At 42.2% G+C, this 25529-nt stretch overlaps 1 protein-coding gene across 2 annotated transcripts in view; it reads left to right on the top strand.

Moving 5' to 3' along the window:
* Positions 1–25529, top strand: part of HTR4 (5-hydroxytryptamine receptor 4) — an 842991-nt gene that overhangs the window by 602722 nt on the left and 214740 nt on the right. For both annotated transcript variants that reach the window (XM_073620556.1, XM_073620555.1), the window contains exon 6: positions 5398–5966. In XM_073620556.1, the coding sequence (XP_073476657.1) occupies positions 5398–5966 (569 nt within the window). The remainder of the gene's footprint in view (positions 1–5397; positions 5967–25529) is intronic.

The raw sequence follows: 25529 nt of genomic DNA, 5'->3' as shown, positions 1-25529 counted from the left end.
CCTTCAGTTTCTTCCTCCATCTTCTTCCTCTGGTTCTTCCTCCGATCCTCTGCTTCTTGCTCCTGGGTTCTCGTCCGGCATCTTCCTCTGCGGCGTCTTCTTCCATTCTTCGTTCTCGGGCCGCTCCGCATCCATGATGGGAGGCTCCCGCTGTGTGACGCTTCTCATCTTCTTACACTTCTTAACAGAGGGCGGGGCCACCTAGTGACCCCACCCCCTCTGACGCATGGGGACTTGACGGGCACTTCCCTATGGGTTTCCCTGTGACGTCAGAGGGGGCGGGGTCACCCAGTTATGTAGCCCTAATTAACTCCTTATTCTACTTCTCCATTGATTATAATTTTACTGCTGATGTTTTTTTTTTGTTATGTTTCTATTTTATTAACTGCAAATATTTAAACTTTTTTTGTTTTTTGTTTGCTTTGTTCATTAATTTTTTTTTAATACCTTTAACATATATTTACATATATCACATTGAAAAACAAGCTCAACATTTAAAAAAAATGTTTACTTCATTTGTAAATAACTTTGGAATGCTTTGTACCAGAATCATAATTTTAGTGTGATTTTAAACAAGACAAATTACAAAATAAAACGCATCATTTTTCTCTGCAGTAATACTATTTATTTTTAAACTAACACTATAAAAAAAAAAAGCACCTTTTGCTTAGTTTTGTTACGTTAAATTGTTTAAGGATTGTGAGAAAAAAGTGTTTGTTGCAAGACAATATTCATGACATGTTTGTAATTTAAAAAAAAATGAAGCCTTACAATCACTTTAAGCCCTTATTAACCTTTAGTTTACTCTAATCAGCCCTAAGTAACTCCTTATTCTACTTCTCCATTCAATTATAGTTTTACTGCTGATGTTTTTTTTTGTTTCTTTTTTATTAACTGCAAATGTTTAAACTTTTTTTGTTTACTTTGTTTATTCATTTTTTTTTACACCTTTAACATATATTTACATAAATCACATTTAAAAACAAGCTCAACATTAAAAAAAATGTTTACTTCATTTGTAAATAACTTTGGAATGCTTTGTACCAGAATCATAATTTTAGTGTCATTTTAAACAAGACAAATTACAAAATAAAACGCATCATTTTTCTCTGCAGTAACACTATTTATTTTTAAACTAACACTTTTTAAAAAAAAGAAAAAGCACCTTTTGTTTAGTTTTTTTTTTTACGTTAAATTGTTTAAGGATTGTGCAAAAAAAGTATTGTTGCAAGACAATATTCATGAAAAGAAAGCCTTGTTTGTACTTAAAGAACAATAATCTGTATGTATTAAGTTGTATACAGTACAACTTAAGTAATAACAAATTTATCGCTGAATAAACAGGTACATATCAGAAATGTAAAAATTGCTCTCGTCCATAAAGGATGAACAGGTGTGAGAGGCGAAGCGGTTAATTCCTAAGGGCTACATATTCCGTGATACTTTGCTGCCTTCAAGCAGTGATTCCTTTACTGACTCCGTCTCCTAAAAATCCTCCTCTCAGCATTTTTGTAGTTTAGAAGGCAGGCTCTGTGAAATGTGTGACATAGCAGTGCCTTCTCACAGGGCTTAATGAATACACAGAATGGAACTAAATGTGTGGGGATCTTCACAAAGTAAGTTTACAAACTTCAAGATCATTCAGATTAATAGGAGTAAGCTAGAAATAATTAAAATACAATGTGAAAATGCATGTATGATTTTAAATGTTGCCCATTTATATGGTTTAAGTTAAAACATGGTTTTTGAGGCAGTTATTAAAAGGATCTTATGAAAGCATCCTGAAAAATAACTGAAGTGAACTGTATACATAGCAGGAAGTAGGAATGTGATGGAATAGGATCAGTAAATTAGTGAGAGAAATGGTTGAGTGGGTGGACTGTGGACTAGCCGGTGAAGCAGATGCTGGAATAGATCATGAGACAATATCATAGGAAAGGTTTCTCCGGTAACGTTTGACAGGACCAAGCATTTTATTTTATTTCTTCCTTAAGATACTTCAGTAATTGTCATCTCAATAAGGAATTTGAGTGGTGTGAACTTCATTAAAAAAGAGAGAAAAAATGAGTAATGAACCATAAACGCTTGCTCTGCTTCTTTTTTTGTTTTCTTTTGCAGTTTTTGCAGTAATTGCAGTTTACAATGTGCATATTAAGTTTTTCTCCTTATTAAAATCCCATTCCATCAATTCCATTCCCTGTGTGACATTATTTTCAGAGCCTCTACACAAGATATTTGCAGTAGCACAACTGATTGAACTCACATGATCATGCAGTGCCACTGTTTAGTCACCTAACAGGAGCTATTGGTGATTAATCTCTCCTCTTCTACCCCATAGACCTAAAAGACAAAAGGAAATTAATATAGGAGACTGTTGAGCAATTTTTTTCCCCGCAATCATGTATATCCATGTAAGACTAATGCCCTGTATACACAGTCGGATTTTCTGACGGAAAATGTGTGATAGGACCTTGTTGTCGGAAATTCCGACCGTGTGTGGGCTCCATCACACATTTTCCATCGGAATTTCCGACACACAAAGTTTGAGAGCTTGCTATAAAATTTTCCGACAACAAAATCTGTCATCGGAAATTCCGATCGTGTGTACACAAATCCGACGCACAAAGTGACATGCATGCTCAGAGTAAATTAAGAGACGAAAGCTATTGGCTACTGCCCCGTTTATAGTCCTGACGTACGTGTTTTACATCACCGCATTCATGACAATCGGATTTTCCGACAACTTTGTGTGACCGTGTGTATGCAAGACAAGTTTCAGACAACATCCATCGGAAAAAAATCCATTGATTTTGTTGTCGAAATGTCCGATCAATGTCCGACCGTGTGTACAGGGCATAATACGATGAGACTAACCCTATCCAATCACCAGGTAGTCTCCTGCAGTAGCAATTATTAGTGTTTTTTCACAAGGAGTTTTTCTGAAAAAAAAATGTCCCTGTAGCCTTAATCCTAAAGTATATGTATAAGCAAAACTTTTGTTTTAATCTGGATGGAGTGTGGAAACAACCTGTGTCCATTGCTTATTGTTGCCGTTCTATTGTGTCCTCTTTGGGGAGATTCATTCTTTCTGTTTGTCCTGGTGACCATTATCACCAAGACTGAAAGTGATAGAAAAGCCAAAATTTTGAGCTGTCATGAGAACAGGGATAAAGGGAAAAATTTATTAAGATTTGTTGCCATGACAGCTTTCTAAGATGGCTTTTGGAGCGATTCTTACTTCCTTTGAAGGGCAGGAAGTGAAGGCAAATCGGGACACAGACAGAAGAAGATAAATGGCATGAGTTTAAACCTTCCTATGCCAAAAAAGTTTATATCATATTTAAGAGGTCCTGTCATGCTTTTTTTCTATTACAAGGGATGTTTACATTCTTTGTAATAGGAATAAAAGTGACATATTTATTTGTTTTTAAAAGAACAGTGTAAAATTTTAAAATAAAAGGTAAAATAAATAAGAAGAAATAAATAAAAAATGTAAACGCACCCTGTTCCGCTGAGCTCGCATGCAGAAGCAAACGCATACGTGAGTAGCACCCACATATGAAAACAATGTTCAAACCACGCATGTGAGGTATCGCCGCGATCGGTAGAGTGAGAGCATTGATTTTAGCCCTAGACCTCCTCTGTAACTCAAAACATGCAATCTGTAGAATTTTGTAGACATCGCATATGGAGATTTTTAAGGGTAAGTTTGGCTATACAGTATATATCTTTTAAAGGATATCCAAAGCCAAAAGATTTTCTGTAATTTTGGATATACTGTAGAGTAGGGCATAGGGAAGCATTAGAACCTCTGTCAACATTTGTATTGCTGTTGGTATCCACACTGGGGAGATTAACCCTCTCTTTTTGTCCTGAAGACTATTTTCATTAGTACAGAATGTGATTGGAAATCCAAGCTTTTGGAGATGCCAGTGGAACGGGAGGGGGTCACAAATTTTCTAGCACCTTTTACAGCCATATAAGAGATTTCCCCTTTCTCTAATGTCTTTTGGGACAGAAAGTGAAAAGAAAAAGTTTTAGCTTCAGATAAACCTAATCCTGAACTACGAGGGAGATTTTTTTTTAAATGTTTGGTAGAAGGATACTTTTTTTTTATTTGCACTAGCATTCAAATTTTCAGGACAAGATTTTGAGGTGCAGCCCCTTCATCATACCTTGACCCTCCAGCTTTGGTGAAACTACAAGTCCCATGAGACATTGCAAGACACTGACAATCACAGGTATGACTCCTAAAGGCAGAGGCAGGATGGGATTTGTAGTTTCAAAACAGCTGATGTGCCGAGATTGCCTACCCGTGATCTAAGGTCTGAGCAGTACTCAAACACCTCAAGGTAAGAAGTTGAAACAAATATGTGAATATTCACCTAATGTATCCAGTCATTTGAAGAGCAAATTTCCTGATCGCTTTGAATAACCAGCTTTGAATAACCAATTATGTACAGATTCTTTTCACATGATTAGATAACTGAAGTGGATATTCACACAATTTTTTTCAGTGTAGATTCTCTACATCTTTAGTAAATCAGCTTCAGTGACATGAAAGCATTGCAATAAAATATGACTGTCAACGGCGTGTTGATTTCATGATATCAAGCAGCAAATGATTTGTTGAAAGAAGCAGGTCAAGTTGAAGCCTCTGACAACTGGTTAATGCACATAAAAAGCCTTTGCCCACGCTTGTCATAAATAAAAAAAAAATTAATAAAAAAATACCAGTACTGCTGTTCCCTGGAATTTTCATTAGAAACCTGCCAACGAAAAGTGGTGAAAGACAACGGATGTGTTTCCTAATTGACATATCTACTTACATGACTAAGTATATCAACTATAAAATGTGTCAGAATGTCTTTTACCACTGACTATGTGAAGTAAGACGTCAGGTTTTTAGTAAAAGTTCCATTGAACAGCAGATCCTGTGTGTGGATACTTATTTTCTATAATCAGTTAAAGCTGAAAAGCAGGCAAGCAACTAAAAATACAAATAAAATAAACGCGAACCGGCCAAAAGATCAAAAGATATGTCATTCTGTGTAACAGGCCTTCTGTTTCCCCTACAAGATAGAGCAGCCTGGTTCCAACACACCCTGCAAACTCTATAGACCACACTGTACTTGAGCAGTACAGACTGGTCTGGTACCCACCTCAACCTGTATTTGGATGGATCATCTCTTCAATAAGTCTCTAGGGAAGCTGCCAGTATTATGCAATACTTATGCTGTGCAACTGAATAATGAATGATCATGTGGAACAATGGTCTGGGTTAATATTTTTATGACTTTTTATTGTTTGTTTTTCATTGCTTTTCATTACATTTAAGTACATTTTCAATTGAATGAACCCAAAAAAATGTTTCCCCTTTTCATCCTTTTCTTCCAGATAGAAAAGAGAAAATTCAGCAAAGACTCAAATTCAACATATTGTATTTTTATGGTGAACAAGCCCTATGCTATAACATGTTCCGTGGTAGCTTTTTACATTCCTTTTTTCTTGATGGTGCTTGCTTACTATCGAATTTATGTCACAGCGCGAGAACATGCCAGACAGATTGGAGTATTACAGCGAGCAGGAGCGCCAGCAGACCATCGACATCAGCATCCTGATCAGCACACCACTCACAGGATGAAGACAGAGACCAAAGCTGCTAAGACATTGTGCATTATAATGGGCTGTTTTTGCCTGTGCTGGGCACCATTTTTTATCACCAATGTCATTGACCCTTTCATAAACTACAGTGTACCAGGGCAGCTTTGGACAGCTTTTCTCTGGTTAGGCTATATTAATTCAGGGTTGAACCCTTTCCTCTATGCCTTTTTGAACAAGTCTTTCAGGCGTGCCTTCCTCATCATTTTGTGCTGCGGAGATGAGAAGTACAGAAGGCCTTCCATACTAGGGCAAACCGTCCCCTGTTCAACCACAACAATTAATGGATCCACCCATGTTCTAAGGTTAGTACACTCTATTCTATGTAATAATGTTATCAGAATACTGTATAAACCTGTATATCTGTAAAATATGCATATGACTCCTACAGTTCCAAACAGCCTTCTGAACAGAACTCATAAGCAGGGAATAGGAATAGGTTTCAGCTACATCCTATGTGGAGCAAACCCCAAGTACACACAGGAATGGCTCAAAAAAAGCTAAAGGGAATCAGTCTGGCCTTGTCCATTTTGTTAGTTTAGCTGTGATTAAAATATACAGATCTAAAGCTAAAACTTTTTTTATTTTTTTATTTGGATATAGTGTGGATGGGTCAAAGTCACTATCAGCTTTTTATTGCTCTCTGTGTTTCCGCTTTGGAGCTACACATTTTACTATTTGTTCAGGTGACCAACATGCTGGGAAATAAGACCCTTCCCTCTGGATAGATTGCCTCTCACTTCTTTTTGTGTGTTTGGGACAGGAAGTGATGGGAATTCAACTCAACAAAACACGGACTTGTAAAATGTAATATATTGCAGCTATATTGATATGGTGGCTGCACTGGTTTTGATTTTTCAGGATGAGAACATTTTCAGCAAGTACAAAAATTTCCTGTTGATCCCATCAGAAATACTGTGTCTTTGTCACTTCCTGCAAGATGAACTGAAAGCAGAGACATTGCTATCCTCCTTCTGTAAACTACTAATCCCCCATCCTCATGTAATAGAGACATATTTGAAGTCAAGTCTGGGTTACAATCATGGCTCCCTCCATAGATACAGTGGAGGAGCGAACATCGCCTCCAGAGGACAGAAAGTGTGTTATTCACAGTTGAAAATAAAGAAAAAAAAACATAGAAAAAGAAAAAAATATGTAGCCACCACATCAAAAGCTGCAATATATGTTTTTGATTTTTTTTAGGGGGGGGGGGTAAACTTTAAAGTGTACATATTTTAAGCCAAAACTTGTTTTTGTTGCTTTGCATAGAGCAGAGAAGGGTTTAAACCCCTAACATGTTATTTTTTTGCTGCCTGTGTTCTGCTGAGGATGGGTTTCACTCCCTTTCCTTGTCCTAGAGACCCAACAGGGTATAAGGGGAAGTCTTTCCAAAGTGAATGGAATATTCATTTTTCAAGGGATGCATGTCCCAATTGGACAGTTTCTCTTCACTTTTTGCTCTGGTAACAACTCTAACTGTTTGAAATCCCTGTCACTTTCTGTCTCAGTGACATAGGTCAGCAGGACAAATAGAGGGGGGAAGCTCCCCAGCAGGAATGCAGACAGCAATAACAACCCAACAGGGGGGGCTATCCCCTTCCAACTCTAAAAAAGATGCCTTTACATACAATTAAAAAATTACATAAACTTTAACTATTCCTTGCTCTGAACAAAATGTTGGTTTTAGATATATTAAAGGGAAACCTGTGTTGAGAGAAATACAAGAACTGTCATTGTTGATCTGCTTCTGAAAATTATAGTTGCCTAACTGTTGTGGCAACATAGGCATGCGCACAGGGTGTGCCGTTTGTGCCTGGGCACATCCTAATCACCCCCTGTGGTGCCAATTTCTCCTGCTTTCTGCCCCCGTCTCCACTCTGCAGTGCTGCTAACTTCCTGCTGTCTGCTGTGGGGGATGTTTCAGGATGGAGATCAGGGGAAGGAGCCCGTAAATATTTAATTTACGGGCCCCTTCCTTTTCTAAATGAACACAGTGATCTGTGCCGGTCGCTCCTGTGTTCATTCTTAACGGAAGCATAGTAAACTATCTTTACTATGCTTCAGTTTGTGAATGAACAGGAAGCCACTCAGCACAGAGCATTTCCCATTTGTTCACTGTCCAGTGCCCCTTAGGCTGCAGAGAAAGGGACGGGGAAATCTCTGTCCTCACTCCTCTTCTCTGTCTCAAAAGTGGGACATCAGTGGTATGTTTAGACCCTTGATATGTGACCAAAGCCCCACCCCCAATGGGGCTCCTAAAAAGAAAATCGTAAAAAAAATTAAAAGCACCTGATCTACATAAGAATTTCAGACTAGTGAGTCAGACAGGGTGGAACTGATTGCAAGGCACCGGGCATTTTTAGAATGAGAGGACATCAATGGGAGCCATCACTTTCTTTTGGCATACGTTTCCTTTAAGTTAGCCTGTTTAAACTGGTTTCCTTCATGTAGAATTCAGGGAAAGCAATTCATGCTCGAAAATGGGCTCTGTACTCTACGGAGCAAACAGAAATAAAAACTGAAGTATCATCAAGTTCATAAAAAGAGCAATTGTGTGTATGAGCCTTTCATCTCTGAGCTAAATCTTTGAAATTAATCTTTCGTATTAATGTTTATGAATTGTCTCTTAATTATTTTAAAGAAGAACTACAACAATTGGCAATTGTATTTAAATGGCACTATTATATAACAATATTGTAATTTTAAAGGGACTCTATCTCTACAAAAAAAATAAAAAACAGTGGCCCAAAAGCCACCTACATAAAAAGATTCTCCGTGACTCAATTGCTTCCAGTGCTTATTCCACAGACTTTTGCTCTCTTACAGAGCCATGGCTTCCAGTAGAATCTTTACAATATGACACTTCCGGCAGTGACTGATGTCTAGACCCCCACAAATGTTGTAATTCCATCCTTGGAGCCAACATCAGCAAGGCACAATAGTGATGTAGAGACTGATAGATGGAACCACAATGCCCAGTTGGGGACTCAGATATCCAAAACATTGTGAAGTGTTTGCAGTATTCTGCAAGACAACAGGACAAGGATTCATGGAATCGGCAGTGGAATAAGTGAAAGTAATGTTATTTTTTTACACACTTTTTTATATCAAGGTACAGTTTATTGGGTCCCAATGGGGATCCAGACAACTTACATTTTTTGGGGCTCCTCTGTAGTCCTCTGCCGGTCTTCATATTTAAAAGATGAATCCCTAAACTGTTGGTGTTTTCTCAAATATGGCATACTGTACTTAGCACTCCATCACTCCTATATGCAGTTAAAGTTCTAAATATTGCAAGTAGAATATTCCTAAGAGCTTAAACTCCATCAAACGCTAAATGTGTCATATACAACAAGGTTAATGGGGTTGACAAATTTCACAAAACCCCGTTGTTTGTTCCCCTTCTGGTTTTATGCTTTTTCTGAGCTGTAGTCTTTAAAATGAACTTATAGTTTGACTACTACTTTCTATGCTCTTAAGGCTAGCCTGAAGGGCACTGTCACTTGAAGATTGGAATTTAGAAATATAGTACATTTTTGGACTTTGTTTAAAGGAGGTAACACACTTTACTGCTAGATTAGTTATTTTAGGTAAAGTAGGACATGTAACACTTCACATAATACAATACTAAGTGCCTGCTTGGCTAATCACGGCAATCACTGTCACAAGGGACATTGTATGCTTTTGGCTCTACCAAAATGAGCAATTACAAAAGAGTTGATACAGTTGAAACTATACATTGAGATTCTAATTGGTAATTATTACAGTATATATATATATATATATATATATATATATATATATATATATATATATATACAGTGCCTTGAAAAAGCATTCATACCCCTTGAAATTTTCCACATTTTGTCATGTTTCAACCAAAAATGTAAATGCATTTTATTGGGATTTTACATGATAGACCAACACAAAGTGAAACATAATTGTGAAGGGACGGACTGCACCTAAATGAGGAGGGTGCAGATGTGCTGGGAGTAAAGAGGACAAAAAAGTTAGAGGGGTTTTTAAACTAGGCAACGGGGGGAGGGTCCAGAGGTAGAGATAGTTAGTGTGGAACATAGTCTAGAGGGTAATATTGGGGGCATTAGTGGTAGGTTGACTAAAACACATAAACCAAAGGTAAGTATAGTAACAAGTCCTAGTTGCAATCTCAGAACACCCAATAAGAGGATAGTATGCAACCAGTCTAAACTACGTAGCATGTTCACCAATGCCAGAAGCCTGGTGGAAAAGATTGGTGAACTAGAGATACTAATGGAGAGAAAGTCTTACGAGCCACAATAATCCAATGCCAATGAAATAAATAAAATATAAATATTAATACCCAGCAGCAGACGCAGACCACGTTTCATAACCGTGCAAATAGGTATGGAGAAATAAATGCGTTGCGCTAAAGTAGATCAAACTAGTATATGAATAACTTAAGCGTGAGTATAAATATGAAAAATCAAATCAAAAAATGTATCAAAAAATGTGACAAATTCATAAAACCAACATGTGATACATTCGTATAAACCACATGAAAGTGCAATGTGCATATACAATATCAATAAATCCAAAGTGCATAAAAAATATGTGACAAATTCATGAGAACAGCATGTGACAAATTCATTTAACACCACATAAAAGTGCAATGTGCATATACAATTCAACAAATCCAAAGTGCATGATATAGATACAAAAAGTGCCCAGTGTTCAGCATAGATATTAAATAATCATGTTGAATTTCTATGAGGTAAAAAGAAAAAATTGCCAAATAAAGTGCATATAATAATGTCCAAGTTTGGTGTCAACCAGCATGCTCATTCAATGTCAGGTGCTGCAAAAACATGCTCCAGTGTGCTTCTGTAACCCCCCCAAAGTGGTTGCGCTCACCTCAGAGCGTGTGACACAGTGACTAGCTGTGTCAAAACACGCTTTGGAGCCACCCCCGGGCTCAATAATGATTGTCAGGTACCGATCTCCAGCCTGGATCGTGAGAGCGCATACCATACCACACGCCAACCGGCGGTCTTTTTGAAGCTTGTTATAGAGTGGTGCACTCACGCACTGGTGTAATGTGAGTACCCCTTTGCGGGGAGTGGGTTTTATTTTATTAATAAATATTTTTTACGGTATCACACTATTTAGTCTTTTTTTGTTTATGGTATGGAACTAGAGATACTGTTTGCGACAGACCTAGCCGGGATAGAGACTTTTGGAGGGGGCTGAATGCTAGCCTCTTGCGGATCAATCGCGGGCCCTGGCATTTGGGGGAACAGTGCTCTTTGAGAGCTGTAGGCCTGGGGATCCTTGAGGTGGTATTACTGTGGATTCGGGTCCTGGTCCCCCAGGACACACAGACTCTGGGGACCCTGGATTTGCCATATTAGAAATAGTGGCTGATTCATAATGCTGGAACAAATACTGTTAGGAGATGCTGATGTCAATTCCAGCTGCCTGTCTGTCTGTTGCCTGCTAGAATGTATTTTGTAAATAAGTCTCTAGTATGGGATCTAAGAGTCATTAGATCCCCATTGTTGTTTGTGTTAATTAACTCTGCTATTGTGATAATGTTGATTGGGTTTTCTGAGCTACAAGACGGCCAGTCTGGCCTAAAGGTCATGTCTGAGTCATCTAGGCTGTCTAAAGGGATTAGTTAATTAGCCCATGTTAATTAGGTTTCTGGTCACAGGTGTATGTTCAGAGTAATATGAGCCAGAGGTATGCACCTCCTTTTTTATGGTATAAAAGAGCCTGTAATTTTCAATAAAAGAGATTCCTGTTTGAACTTACATACAGCCTGCCTGGTGTTTGTTCTGAGCTATCACAACTGGGTTAGAACGGCACATAGCTGTAGTTCTAATCCCGGAGCATCGGATTACCGAACAGTCAGATGTTGCGATCTGCAATCTGATTCTATAGCAGCAGAGGAGTGTCGGGAGAGTGGAATCGAGTGAGCAAGGGGCTCTTTACATTGGTGGCAGCGGTGGGATTTGCTCTCCAGTTACTGGGACACTCCAAACCAGCCTGCAGGAGAGCCACGCTGAAAGACTTACTTGAGAGCCGTGGAGGGAATGGTGGGATCGTGCTTCCTTGCCGTGAACACATTCAAACCATCACCTGGATCCAAGGTCCAGATAGCAGGAGAGGAGAGGTACAGATACCAGCCACCATGGAAGAGGAATTCAGAAGGAGGTTGCAAGAGATGTAGATACAGCACAGAGGACCAGTATCAGAGCAGATCCTGCTAGGATGGTTTGATTCTATCCGCTGCAAACTCTGGAAGGAAGTGCTAGCCTGTGAGCAGCGAAACCAGGGAAAAGTTCTCCCCTCCATCCATGTAAGGTACTGGTCGCAGTATGAAGTGCGAATGCTGTTATTGGGGGAACAGCCGAACCAGGAGTGGACAGCTGAGTTAAGCAGGCTGATCCGGGCAGAAATGCGGTTGGACGAGAGCTACAGAGCCCTCCAGTGGTATGTAGCCCAAGTGTGCCAGTGGACAGCGGATGACAGCCCCACGGAAGGCTTTGACTACGATGGCCTGGGATTGTTGTACTGGAGGCTGTCCAGGGACCCTGACTTTAGGAGTGATCGGGAGTGGCGTTTGGAGAAAATAATGGAGCACAGAAAGCGAAGACTGAATGTCTCAGAAGTGCACTGGGCACAGGAAGATTTGGAGTTTCTGGTCGTTCAGGAATGGGAGCTTGAGATGGCCTACAGACAGCTGCTAGACTCCACTCAGCAGCAGAGTGGGGCTCCCTTTGCCTGGGACTATCAGGAAATACCAGTTGACAGCTCTGAAATCCTGGCTGAAGAGTTGACAATGTGGCAGAGTAACAGTGTGCTTTGCCAACCTGCCCCCGCAGCTATGGAGGCGGAGGTCTTATGGCGGATGCAGCAAGTGCTGACTGACCTTGATGAACCTGTTTCTGCATTGGATGATCTTGGATGGAGGAATGTACCTGTCCAGCAGAATGCCAGAGAATCGGCAGTGGATAATCTGGAGATCGCTATCCCCAAAGCTGAAGTGCTGACAACGGGGCAGAGCTCTGCTAACCTCTGCCCAGCACTGATAGCATCTTCTGGGTTCCACGGAGAGGAGATGGTGAACCTTTATCCCCAGACACCAGTTGCAGAGACAGGGGATTTGATAGACTTTTCTGCTGAGGAAGAACAAACTGGTGAGCCTCCAGCAGAAGAAGAGCTGTTATTAGGGCCAAACTTCACTGTGCTCTGCCCAGCACCAACAGAAGTATCTGTGAAGTTACAAGGAACTTCCCCAGCTGAAGCGCTGGAAACCGGACAGAGGGTCCAAGATCTCTGCCCTACACCTGCGGCAGTTCCAGAGGCTCAGGGTGAGAAGGAGGTGGTCACTTCCCAGCAACAGATCAGGATACAGGGGGAGAAGGGAGAGGAGGTGTTCGTCGTCCCTCCCCAACAGTTGGCCAGGGTGGAGGAAGTGGTCTTTCCTCCCCAGCAAAGATCCGTGCACCTGGGAGACAGTACCACAGACATATCGTCCCAACATCCAGATGAGGGAATGGAAAAGGAAGCAGCCGGCTCACCTCCCCAATGGCAGCTACACAGTTTGGGAGTGGAGGAAGCCAGCCTCCTGCCCCAACGGTTAGCTGGAGTGGAGGATGCGGAGTCCCCAGCAGAAGTGCTGGGAACAGGGCAGAGTGCTACCAACCTCTGCCCAGCACCAGCAACAACTACAGAGTTCCAGGGAGGCGGGGCAGTCGGCCTCCCTCCCCAACAGATAACTGGAGCAGATGGTGTGGGGTTTCCAGCAGAAGGGCTGGCAACAGGGCCGAGTACTGCTGGACTCTGCCCTCAACTAACAGAGGATGGATTTCCTGTGAAGGTGGATGGGACTTCAGTCTCCACCTGTATACCCCAGGGATGCTGGGCAGTTGGCCCAGATCCCCAACAGCATGACGGAGTGAGCCCAAACACCCTGTCTTCTCTCCAGTGGCAGAAAGGACTCCAGGGAGAAGGGCCAGTCAATGCCTCTCCCCAGCGGCAGATATGTTCTCTGAGAGAGGCAGAGGTTGGCTGGGTGAGTAATGCTTTGTTTGGAACAATTTGTTTGGGGTACTGTGTGGGTACAGGCATTAGAGGACTGGAACTACTGACTAACTTTGGCGTCAACCCGTCTGGGGTCTCCTCCTGTGTTAGTCTCCTGCTGAAAGGGGAGAAATGTGACAGACCTAGCCGGGATAGAGACTTTTAGAGGAGGCTGAATGCTAGCCTCTTGCAGATCAATCGCGGGCCCTGGCATTTGGGGGAACGGTGCTCTTTTTGAGCTGTAGGCCTGGGGACCCTTGAGATGGTATTACTGTGGATTCGGGTCCTGGTCCCCCAGGACACACAGACTCTGGGGACCCTGGATTTGCCATATTAGAAATAGTGGCTGATTCATAATGCTGGGACAAATACTGTTAGGAGATGTTGATGTCAATTCCAGCTGCCTGTCTGTCTGTTGCCTGCTAGAATGTGTATTGTAAATAAGTCTCTAGCATGGGATCTAAGGGTCATTAGATCCCCATTGTTGTTTGTGTTAATTAACTCTGCTATTGTGATAATGTTGATTGGGTTTTCTGAGCTACAAGACGGCCAGTCTGGCCTAAAGGTCACCAGCCTACCTGGTGTTTGTTCTGAGCTATCACAACTGGGTTAGAACGGCACATAGCTGTAGTTCTAATCCCGGAGCATCGGATGACCGAACAGTCAGATGTTGCGATCTGCAATCTGATTCTATAGCAGCAGAGGAGTGTCGGGAGAGTGGAATCGAGCGAACAAGGGGCTCGTTACACTGTGGTACAAGGAGGATTTGGATTTTGTGGGAATTTCAGAGACTTGGTTCAACAGCACTCATGATTGGCTGGCAACCATTCAAGGGTATACCCTTTATCACAGGGATAGAGAGAGTAAAAAAGGGGGAGGGGTATGCCTATATATCAAGAATAATGTACAAGTGAATGTGAGAGATGACATCACTAAGGGAGTTAGGGAGGAGGTGGAATCCTTACGGGTAGAGCTCCAAAGGGATGAAGCTAAGGGGAAAATAATACTGGGAGTATGCTATAGGCCCCCTAACCTGAGGGAGGAGGGGGAGGCGGACCTCCTAAAACAATTTGGATTAGCAGCAAGGATGAGAAGTGTTATCATAATGGGGGATTTTAATTATCCAGACATAGACTAGGCAGAGGGAACCACGCATTCGTCTAAGGCTCGCCAGTTCCTAAATGTCTTGCAGGACAATTTCATGGGTCAGATGGTAGACGCACCAACTAGAACTAAAGCATTACTAGATGTACTGATTACCAACAATACAGACCTGATCATGGATGTGGAAATACGGGGAAATTTAGGAAACAGCGATCACAGGTCAATTGGCTTCAGTATAAATCACACAAATAGAAAACATAATTGAAATTCTTTAAGTATGTAAACAGTAAAAAAGGAAGGACAGACCTTATTGGCCCTATAAGGAATGAGGAAGGACATCTGGTTATAAAGGATGTGGAGATGACGAAGGTATTGAATTTATTCTTCTCCTCAGTCTTCACGAGGGAATCGGGGGGCTTTAGTAACCAAAACTGCAGTGTTCATCCTTATGACACATCACATGAAGCACCCTCATGGCTAACAGAGAACAGAATTAGAATTAGACTTGGGAAAATTAACATTAATAAATCACCGGGACCAGATGGCTTGCACCAGAGGGTACTTAGAGAACTCAGTCAAGTAATTGCCAGACCATTGTTCCTAATTTTTACTGACAGTCTACTGACTGGAATGGTACCAGCAGATTGGAGAAAAGCCAATGTAGCACCAATATTTAAAAAGGGCCCAAAATACATCCCTGGGAAATACAGAGCAGTTAGCCACATCATAGTATGCAAGCTCTTGGAGGGGATGATAAGGGACTATATACAAGATTTTAGTAATGAAAATTGTATCTTTAGCAGTAATCAGCATGGATTCGTGAAGAATCGTTCTTGCCAAACCAATCTATTAACCTTCTATGAGGAGGTGAGTTGCCATCTAGATAAAGGAAGGCCCATAGACGTGGTGTATCTGGATTTTGCAAAAGCATTTGACACAGTTCCCCATAAACGTTCACTGTACAAAATAAGGTCCGTTGGCATGGATCATAGGGTGAGTACATGGATTGAAAACTGGCTACTAGGGCGAGTTCAATGGGGAATACTCGAAATGGTCAGGGGTGGGTAGTGGGTCTCACAGGGTTTTGTGCTGGGACCAATCCTATTTAATTTGTTCATAAACGACCTGGAGGATGGGGTAAACAGTTCAATCTCTGTATTTGTGGACGATACTAAGCTAAGCAGGGCAATAACTTCTCCGCAGGATGTGGAAACCCTGCAAGAAGATCTGAACAAATTAATGGGGTGGGCAACTACATGACAAATGAGGTTTAATGTAGAAAAATGTAAAATAATGCATTTGGGTGGCAAAAATATGAATGCAATCTATACACTGGGGGGAGAACCTCTATGGGAATCTAGGATGGGAAAGGACCTGGGGGTCCTAGTAGATGCTAGGCTCAGCAATGGCATACAATGCCTAGCTGCTGCAAACAAAGCAAACAGAATATTGGAATGCATTTAAAAAAGTGATTAACTCCAGGGATAAAGCGATAATTCTCCCACTCTACAAGACTCTGGTCCGGCCACACCTGGAGTATGCTGTCCAGTTCTGGGCACCAGTCCTCAGGAAGGATATACTGGAAATGGAGCGAGTACAAATAAAGGCAACAAAGCTAATAAAGGGTCTGGAGGACATTAGATATGAAGGAAGGTTGCGAGCACTGAACTTATTCTCTCTGGAGAAGAGACGCTTGAGAGGGGATATGATTTCAATTTACAAATACTGTACTGGTGACCCCACAATAGGGATAAAACTTTTTCGTGGAAGAGAGTTTAACAAGACATGTGGTTAAACCTTAAACTACATAGAGGGTTCTTTATTGTAAGAGCAGCAAGGATGTGGAATTCCCTTCCACAGGCGGTGGTCTCAGCAGGGGGCATCAATAGTTTCAAAAGACTATTAGATAAGCACCTGAACGACCGCAACATACAGGGATTTACAATGTAATACTGACATATAATCACACACACATAGGTTGGACTTGATGAACTTGTGTCTTTTTTCAGCCTTACCCACTATGTAACTACATAAAAATGATATATTCAACCCCCTGAGTCAATACTTTGTAGAACCACCTTTCGCTGCAATTGCAGCTGCAAGTTTTTTTGGGTATGTCTTTACCAGCTTTACACATCTAGAGAATGACATTTTAGCCTATTCTTCTTTGCAAAATATCTCAAGCTCTGTCAGATTGAACAGCAATTTTCTTAATTGGATTTTGACTGGGCCATTCTAACACATGAATATGCTTTGATCAAAACTATTCCATAGTAGCCCTGGCTGTATGTTTAGGGTCGTTGTCCTGCTGGAAGGTGAACCTCTGCCCAGTCTCAAGTCCTTTGCAGACTCTAACAGGTTTTCTTCAAAGATTGCCCAGTTATTGGCTCCATCCTTCTTCCCATCAACTCTGACCAGCTTCCCTGTCCCTGCTGAAGAAAAGCATCCCCACAACATGATGCTGCCACCACCATGTTTAACGGTGGGGATGGTGTGTTCAGAGTGATGTGTAGTGTCTTTTACTTTTAGGCCAAAAAGTTTAGTTTTGGTCTCATCTGACCAGAGCACCTTCTTCTACATTTTTGCTGTGTCCCCCACAAGGCTTCTCGCAAATGGGACTTCTTATGGCTTTCTTTTAACAATGGCTTTCTTCTTGCTATTCTTCTATAAAGACCAGATTTGTGGAGTGCACAACTAATAGTTGTCCTGTGGACAGATTCTCCCACCTGAGCTGTGGATCTCTGCAGCTCCTCTAGAGTTACCACGGGCCTCTTGGCTGCTTCTCTGATTAATGCTCTCCTTGCCCGGCCTGTCAGTTTAGGTGGACGGCCATGTCTTGGTAGGTTTGCAGTTGTACCATACTCTTTCCATTTTTGGATTGAACAGTGCTCCATGAGATGTTCAAAGCTTGGGATATTTTTTATAACCTAACCCTGCTTTAAACTTCTCTACAACTTTATCCCTGACCTGTCTGGTGTGTTCCCTGGCCTTCATGATGCTGTTTGTTCACTAAGGTTCTCTAAAAAACCTCTGAGGGCTTCACAGGACAACTGTATTTATACTGAAATTCAATTACACACAGGTGGACTCTATTTACTAATGAGGTGAATTCTGAAGGCAATTGATTCCACTTGATTTTTGTTAGGGATATCAGAGTAAAGGAGGCTGAATACAAATACATGCCACACTTTTCAGATATTTATTTGTAAAAAATTTTGAAAACAATTTATCATTTTTCTTCCACTTAACAAATATGTGCCACTTTGTTTTGGTCTATCACATAAAATCCCAATAAAATACATTTACGTTTTTTGGTTGTAACATGTCAAAATGTGGAAAATGTCAAGGGGTATGAATACTTTTTCAAGGCACTGTATATGTATCATTTAGACTGGTCGTCCTACTTTAATTGATTTGTTTGATAATATTCAGGTGTTGTGGTGAAAGTATGGAATGTGCCAGTCAAAGTTGAATCCTTTTAAGAACAGAGTGTACTGAAAAATTGGCTTCAATGAATTGGCCTTAGCTACAAGTGTTTGTGTTTTTGTATATATCCTTTGTACTAGAGGAATTCTTCAATGGGGGAAGAGCAGTGCAATCTGTACAGTTAGATGCAGATGAATGATAAGGCTATTCATGAGGACACTGAGTGCAATTCAAAAATATAGTAAACATGTACATTTCTCAGTAAGAAGTACTGAAATGGGGATTTTGACTGCAGGATAGTTTTAATGTTTTTGAAGGGACAGTGATGCCAAAGGGACTGAGATCACTTGCAGGAGCCACTAAGTCTCAGCAGAGTTGGAATTCCATGTAGCCAACACAGGGAATGGCTTATAGTACCACATGCTGAGTAGGGATGGGCCGAATGGACCCCTGTTCAGTACGCACCAGAACTTTCGAACACTGCAAAAGTTCTGGCCCTAATAAGGAACCCCATTAAAGTCAATGGGACACGAACATCAAAAGTACCCATTTTGAAGGCTTATATGCAAATAATTGGGCATACAATGGTTACAGGGGTCCAGGTCCTGCCCTGGGGGACATGTATCAATAAAAAAAAAAGTTTTGTGAAAAATGTCATTTTTAAATGAGCAGTGATTTTTTGTTTTTTAAAGTGAAAGCCTAAAAATGAACAATTCCTTCCAATATAGTGCCTGGGGAGTCCCCTTAGTCTACCTGTAAAGTGGCAGATCTGTACCATGTCTGGAATCTGCTTCAGTAATAATTTCATTTATAAAGCCAAAAAAAAACTTTTCACTGCAAGCTGCCTTTAATTTGCTCAGCAACAGCTGGGGAGCCAGTGTCTATGATGAGGCCACAATGTAGTGCACTAGGAACAAGATTAGAGATTTTTGGATACATTCTGGTGTCACTTTGACTTTAGATAGAAGTAACGGGTGCGTAAAAATTGGTCTTTGGGTGTCGCCTTCCCACCGTAACCCTATAGAGGTACTCTTGATTAGGGATGAGCCGAACACCCCCCGGTTCGGTTCGCACCAGAACCTGCGAACGGACCGAAAATTCACACGAACGTTAGAACCCCATTGACGTCTATGGGACTCGAACGTTTGAAATCAATAGTGCTCATTTTAAAGGCTAATTTGCATGGTATTGTCCTAAAAAGGGTTTGGGGACCTGGGTCCTGCCCCAGGGGACATGTATCAATGCAAAAAAAACTTTTAAAAACGGCCGTTTTTTCGGGAGCAGTGATTTTAATGATGCTTAAAGTAAAAAAAAAAGTGAAATATTCCTTTAAATTTCATACCTGGGGGTGTCTATAGTATGCCTGTAAAGTGGCGCGTGTTTCCCGTGCTTAGAACAGTCCCTGCACAAAATGTAATTTTTAAAGGAAAAAAAGTCATTTAAAACTGCTTGTAGCTTTAATGTAATATCGGGTCCTGGCAATATGGATGAAAATCAGTGAGACAAACGGCATGGGTACCCTGCAGTTCATTACCAGACCCTTTGGGTCCTGTATGGATATTAAGGGGAACCCCGCACCCAAATTAAAAAAAGGAAAGGCGTGGGGCCCCCAGGGCCCTATATACTCTGAACAGCAGTATACAGGCGGTGCAAACAAGACAGGGACTGTAAGTTTGTTGTTAAGTAGAATCTGTTTGTAATTTTGAACTGGTACATTTTTAAAGTGTAGCTCCAGCCAAAAAATCTGTTTTTAAGCTTTTTGGAAAACATAGGGAAGATCACCCCTGTGACATTTGTTTTGCTGTCTGTGCTCCTCTTCAGAAGATTTCACCTCACTTTTTGTCCCAATGACAAATGTTTTTTGAAAATTTGGGGTTTTTAGTGTAACAAGGATTGGTGATAAAGCATCAGTGGAAAGGAGAAAAGTTTTTCCCATATTAACTCTTACAGGAGAGAATTTCCCTTCCTAGGGGTAGATTTCATCTCACTTCCTGTTGTCTCCTTCCGTTTGCAAGTAGGAGTCGTTTGTAAGTTGGATGTTTGAAAGTAGGGGCCTGCCCTATATACTCACTCAGCAGAAATTTGGGCCTTAGGTGTTGTTGTGGCCTCAACACTGTAAGCCCTCACAGGGCCCTGCTGTGAAATATTAGATCAAGAATTGTAATTACATGACCCTGTTGAACAGGGCCAGAAAAATTGGGCCTTTGGTAATGGTGGTGGTGGTGCCACAACACTGCAAGTCCTCACAGTTACTCTTGGTGGGCACTGGAACGGGCCCTGCTGTGAAATATTAGATCAAGAATTGTAATTACATGCCCCTGTTGAACAGGGGCTGAGAAATTGGGCCTTTGGTGGTGGTGTTGGTGCTGGTGCCACAACACTGTAAGTTCTCATGGTTAATCTTGGTGGGCGCAGAAACGTGCCCTGCTGTGAAATATTCAATCAAGAATTGTAATTACATGCCCCTGTTGAACAGGGCCAGAAAAATTGGGCCTTTGGTGGTGGTGGTGGTGGTGGTGCTGGTGGCACAACACTGTAAGTCCTCACAGTTAATCTTGGTGGGTGCGGAAACGGGCCCTGCTATGAAATATTCGATCAAGAATTGTAATTACATGCCCCTGTTGAACAGGGGCTGAAAAATTGGGCCTTTGGTGGTGGTGGTGGTGGTGTTGGTGCCACAACACTGTAAGTCCTCACAGTTAATCTTGGTGGGCGCAGAAACGGGCCCTGCTGTGAAATATTAGATCAAGAATTCTAATTACATGTCCCTGTTGAACAGGGGCTGAAAAATTGGGCCTTAGGCACTGGTGCTGGTGCCACGACACTGCAACCCCTCACAGATACTCTAGTTGGAACGCAGGAACAAGCCCTGCTGCAAAAGAATTGCATTAAAAATTGTAATTACATGCCCCTGTTAAACAGGGGCTGAAAAATTGGGCCTTAGGCACTGGTGCTGGTGCCACAACACTGCAACCCCTCACAGATACTCTAGTTGGAACGCAGGAACAAGCCCTGTATTGCATCAAAAATTGTAATTACACGCCCCTGTGAAACAGAGGCTTAACCACTTAAGGACCGCCTCACGCCGATTTACGTCGGCAAGGCGGCACGGGCAGGCAAAATCACGTACATGTACGTGATTTGCCTCCCGCGGGTGTGGGGTCCGATCGGACCCCCCCCCGGTGCCCGAGGCGGTCCCGTTTTGTCCCCCGGCGATCGGAGGTGAGGGGGAGGCCATCCGTTCGTGGCCCCCCCCTCGTGATCGCCGCCGGCCAATCAGATTACTTCCTTTGCTGCTGTATGCTAAACAGCAGCAAAGGAAATGATGTCATCTCTCCTCGGCTCGGTATTCCGTTGCAGCGCCGAGGAGAGAAGACTGGTATGTGAGTGCACCAACACTACACAACACAGTAGAACATGCCAGGCACACAAAACACCCCGATCCCCCCCCCCGATCGCCCCCCGATCCCCTCCCAATCACCCCTCCCCTCCCTGTCACAAACTGACACCAGCAGTTTTTTTTTGTTTTTTTTTTCTGATTACTGCATTGGTGTCAGTTTGTGACAGTTACAGTGTTGGGACAGTGAGTATCACCCCCCTTTAGGTCTAGGGTACCCCCCTAACCCCCCCTAATAAAGTTTTAACCCCTTGATCACCCCCTGTCACCAGTGTCGCTAAGCGATCATTTTTCTGATCGCTGTATTAGTGTCGCTGGTGACGCTAGTTAGTGAGGTAAATATTTAGGTTCGCCGTCAGCATTTTATAGCGACAGGGACCCCCATATACTACCTAATAAATGTTTTAACCCCTTGATTGCCCCCTAGTTAACCCTTTCACCACTGATCACCGTATAACTGTTACGGGTGATGCTGGTTAGTTTGTTTATTTTTTATAGTGTCAGGGCACCCGCCGTTTATTACCGAATAAAGGTTTAGCCCCCCGGTCGCCCGGCGGTGATATGCGTCGCCCCAGGCAGTGTCAGATTAGCGCCAGTACCCTTAGTGGTATAGTATCTGTACGGATCAATATCTGATCCGATCAGATCTATACTAGCGTCCCCAGCAGTTTAGGGTTCCCAAAAACGCAGTGTTAGCGGGATCAGCCCAGATACCTGCTAGCACCTGCGTTTTGTCCCTCCGCCCGGCCCACCCAAGTGCAGTATCGATTGATCACTGTCACTTACAAAACACTAAACGCATAACTGCAGCGTTCGCAGAGTCAGGCCTGATCCCTGCGATCGCTAACAGTTTTTTTGGTAGCATTTTGGTGAGCTGGCAAGCACCAGCCCCAGGCAGCGTCAGGTTAGCGCCAGTACCACTGACACCCACGCACGCAGCGTACACCTCCCTTAGTGGTATAGTATCTGAACGGATCAATATCTGGTCCGATCAGATCTATACTAGCGTCCCCAGCAGTTTAGGGTTCCCAAAAACGCAGTGTTAGCGAGATCAGCCCAGATACCTGCTAGCACCTGCGTTGTGCCCCTCCGCCTGGCCCAGCCCAGCCCACCCAAGTGCAGTATCGATCAATCACTGTCACTTACAAGGCACTAAACGCATAACTGCAGCGTTCGCAGAGTCAGGCCTGATCCCTGCGATCGCTAACAGTTTTTTTGGTAGCATTTTGGTGAACTAGCAAGCACCGGCCCCAGGCAGCGTCAGGTTAGCGCCAGTACCACTAACACCCACGCACGCAGCATACGCCTCCTTTAGTGGTATAGTATCTGAACGGATCAATATCTGATCCGATCAGATCTATACTAGCGTCCCCAGCAGTTTAGGGTTCCCAAAAACGCAGTGTTAGCGGGATCAGCCCAGATACCTGCTAGCACCTGCGTTTTGCCCCTCCGCCCGGCCCAGCCCAGCCCACCCAAGTGAAGTATCGATCGATCACTGTCACTTACAAAACACTAAATGCATAACTGCAGCGTTTGCAGAGTCAGGCCTGATCCCTGCGATCGCTAACAGTTTTTTTGGAAGCTTTTTATTGAACTGGCAAGCACCAGCGGCCTAGTATACCCAGGTCGTAGTCAAACCAGCGCTGCAGTAACACTTGGTGACGTGGCGAGTCCCATAAGTGCAGTTCAAGCTGGTGAGGTGGCAAGCACAAATAGTGTCCCGCTGCCACCAAGAAGATAAACACAGGCCCGTCGTGCCCATAGTGCCCTTCCTGCTGCATTCGCCAATCCTAATTGGGAACCCACCACTTCTGCAGCACCCGTACTTCCCCCATTCACATCCCCAACCAAATGCAGTCGGCTGCATGAGAGGCATTTTCTTTATGTCCTCCCGAGTACCCCTACCCAACGAACCCCCAAAAAAGATGTCGTGTCTGCAGCAAGCACGGATATAGGCATGACACCCGCTATTATTGTCCCTCCTGTCCTGACAATCCTGGTCTTTGCATTGGTGAATGTTTTGAACGCTACCATGCACTAGTTGAGTATTAGCGTAGGGTACAGCATTCCACAGACTAGGCACACTTTCACAGGGTCTCCCAAGATGCCATCGCATTTTGAGAGACCCGAACCTGGAACCGGTTACAGTTATAAAAGTTAGTTACAAAAAAAGTGTAAAAAAAAAATATATATATATAAAATTAAAAAAAATAGTTGTCGTTTTATTGTTCTCTCTCTCTATTCTCTCTCTCTCTATTGTTCTGCTCTTTTTTTACTGTATTCTATTCTGCAATGTTTTATTGTTATTGTTATTGTTATCATGTTTTATCATGTTTGTTTTTCAGGTATGTAATTATTTATACTTTACTGTTTACTGTGCTTTATTGTTAACCATTGTTAACCATTTTTTTGTCTTCAGGTACGCCATTCACAACTTTGAGTGGTTATACCAGAATGATGCCTGCAGGTTTAGGTATCATCTTGGTATCATTCTTTTCAGCCAGCGGTTGGCTTTCATGTAAAAGCAATCCTAGCGGCTAATTAGCCTCTAGACTGCCTTTACAAGCCGTGGGAGGGAATGCCCCCCCCCACCGTCTTCCGTGTTTTTCTCTGGCTCTCCTGTCTCAACAGGGAACCTGAGAATGCAGCCGGTGATTCAGCCAGCTGACCATAGAGCTGATCAGAGACAAGAGTGGCTCCAAACATCTCTATGGCCTAAGAAACCGGAAGCTACGAGCATTTTATGACTTAGATTTCGCCGGATGTAAATAGCGACATTGGGAAATTGGGGAAGCATTTTATCACACCGATCTTGGTGTCGTCAGATGCTTTGAGGGCAGAGGAGAGATCTAGGGTCTAATAGACCCCAATTTTTTCAAAAAAGAGTACCTGTCACTACCTATTGCTATCATAGGGGATATTTACATTCCCCGAGATAACAATAAAAATGATTTAAAAAAAAAAAAATGAAAGGAACAGTTTAAAAATAAGATAAAAAAGCAAAAAAATAATAAAGAAAAAAAAAAAAAAAAAAAAAAGCACCCCTGTCGCCCCCTGCTCTTGCGCTAAGGCGAACGCAAGCGGCGGTCTGTCGTCAAACGTAAACAGCAATTGCACCATGCATGTGAGGTATCACCGCGAAGGTCAGATCGAGGGCAGTAATTTTAGCAGTAGACCTCCTCTGCAAATCTAAAGTGGTAACCTGTAAAGGCTTTTAAAGGCTTTTAAAAATGTATTTATTTTGTTTCCACTGCACGTTTGTGCGCAATTGTAAAGCATGTCATGTTTGGTATCCATGTACTCGGCCTAAGATCATCTTTTTTATTTCATCAAACATTTGGGCAATATAGTGTGTTTTAGTGCATTAAAATTTAAAAAAGTGTGTTTTTTCCCCAAAAAATGCGTTTGAAAAATCGCTGCGCAAATACTGTGTGAAAAAAAAAAATGAAACACCCACCATTTTAATCTGTAGGGCATTTGCTTTAAAAAAATATATAATGTTTGGGGGTTCAAAGTAATTTTCTTGCAAAAAAAAAAAACTTTTTCATGTAAACAATAAGTGTCAGAAAGGGCTTTGTCTTCAAGTGGTTAGAAGAGTGGGTAATGTGTGACATAAGCTTCTAAATGTTGTGCATAAAATGCCAGGACAGTTCAAAACCCCCCCAAATGACCCCATTTTGGAAAGTAGACACCCCAAGCTATTTGCTGAGAGGCATGTCAAGTCCATGGAATATTTTATATTGCGACACAAGTTGCGGGAAAGAGACAAATTTTTTTTTTTTTTTTTTTTTTGCACAAAGTTGTCACTAAATGATATATTGCTCAAACATGCCATGGGAATATGTGAAATTACACCCCAAAATACATTCTGCTG

Source organism: Aquarana catesbeiana, linkage group LG03 (assembly GCF_042186555.1).
Source record: "Aquarana catesbeiana isolate 2022-GZ linkage group LG03, ASM4218655v1, whole genome shotgun sequence".
In the NCBI taxonomy this organism is placed as follows: domain Eukaryota; kingdom Metazoa; phylum Chordata; class Amphibia; order Anura; family Ranidae; genus Aquarana; species Aquarana catesbeiana.
This window is presented reverse-complemented; position numbering and strand designations above follow the sequence as displayed.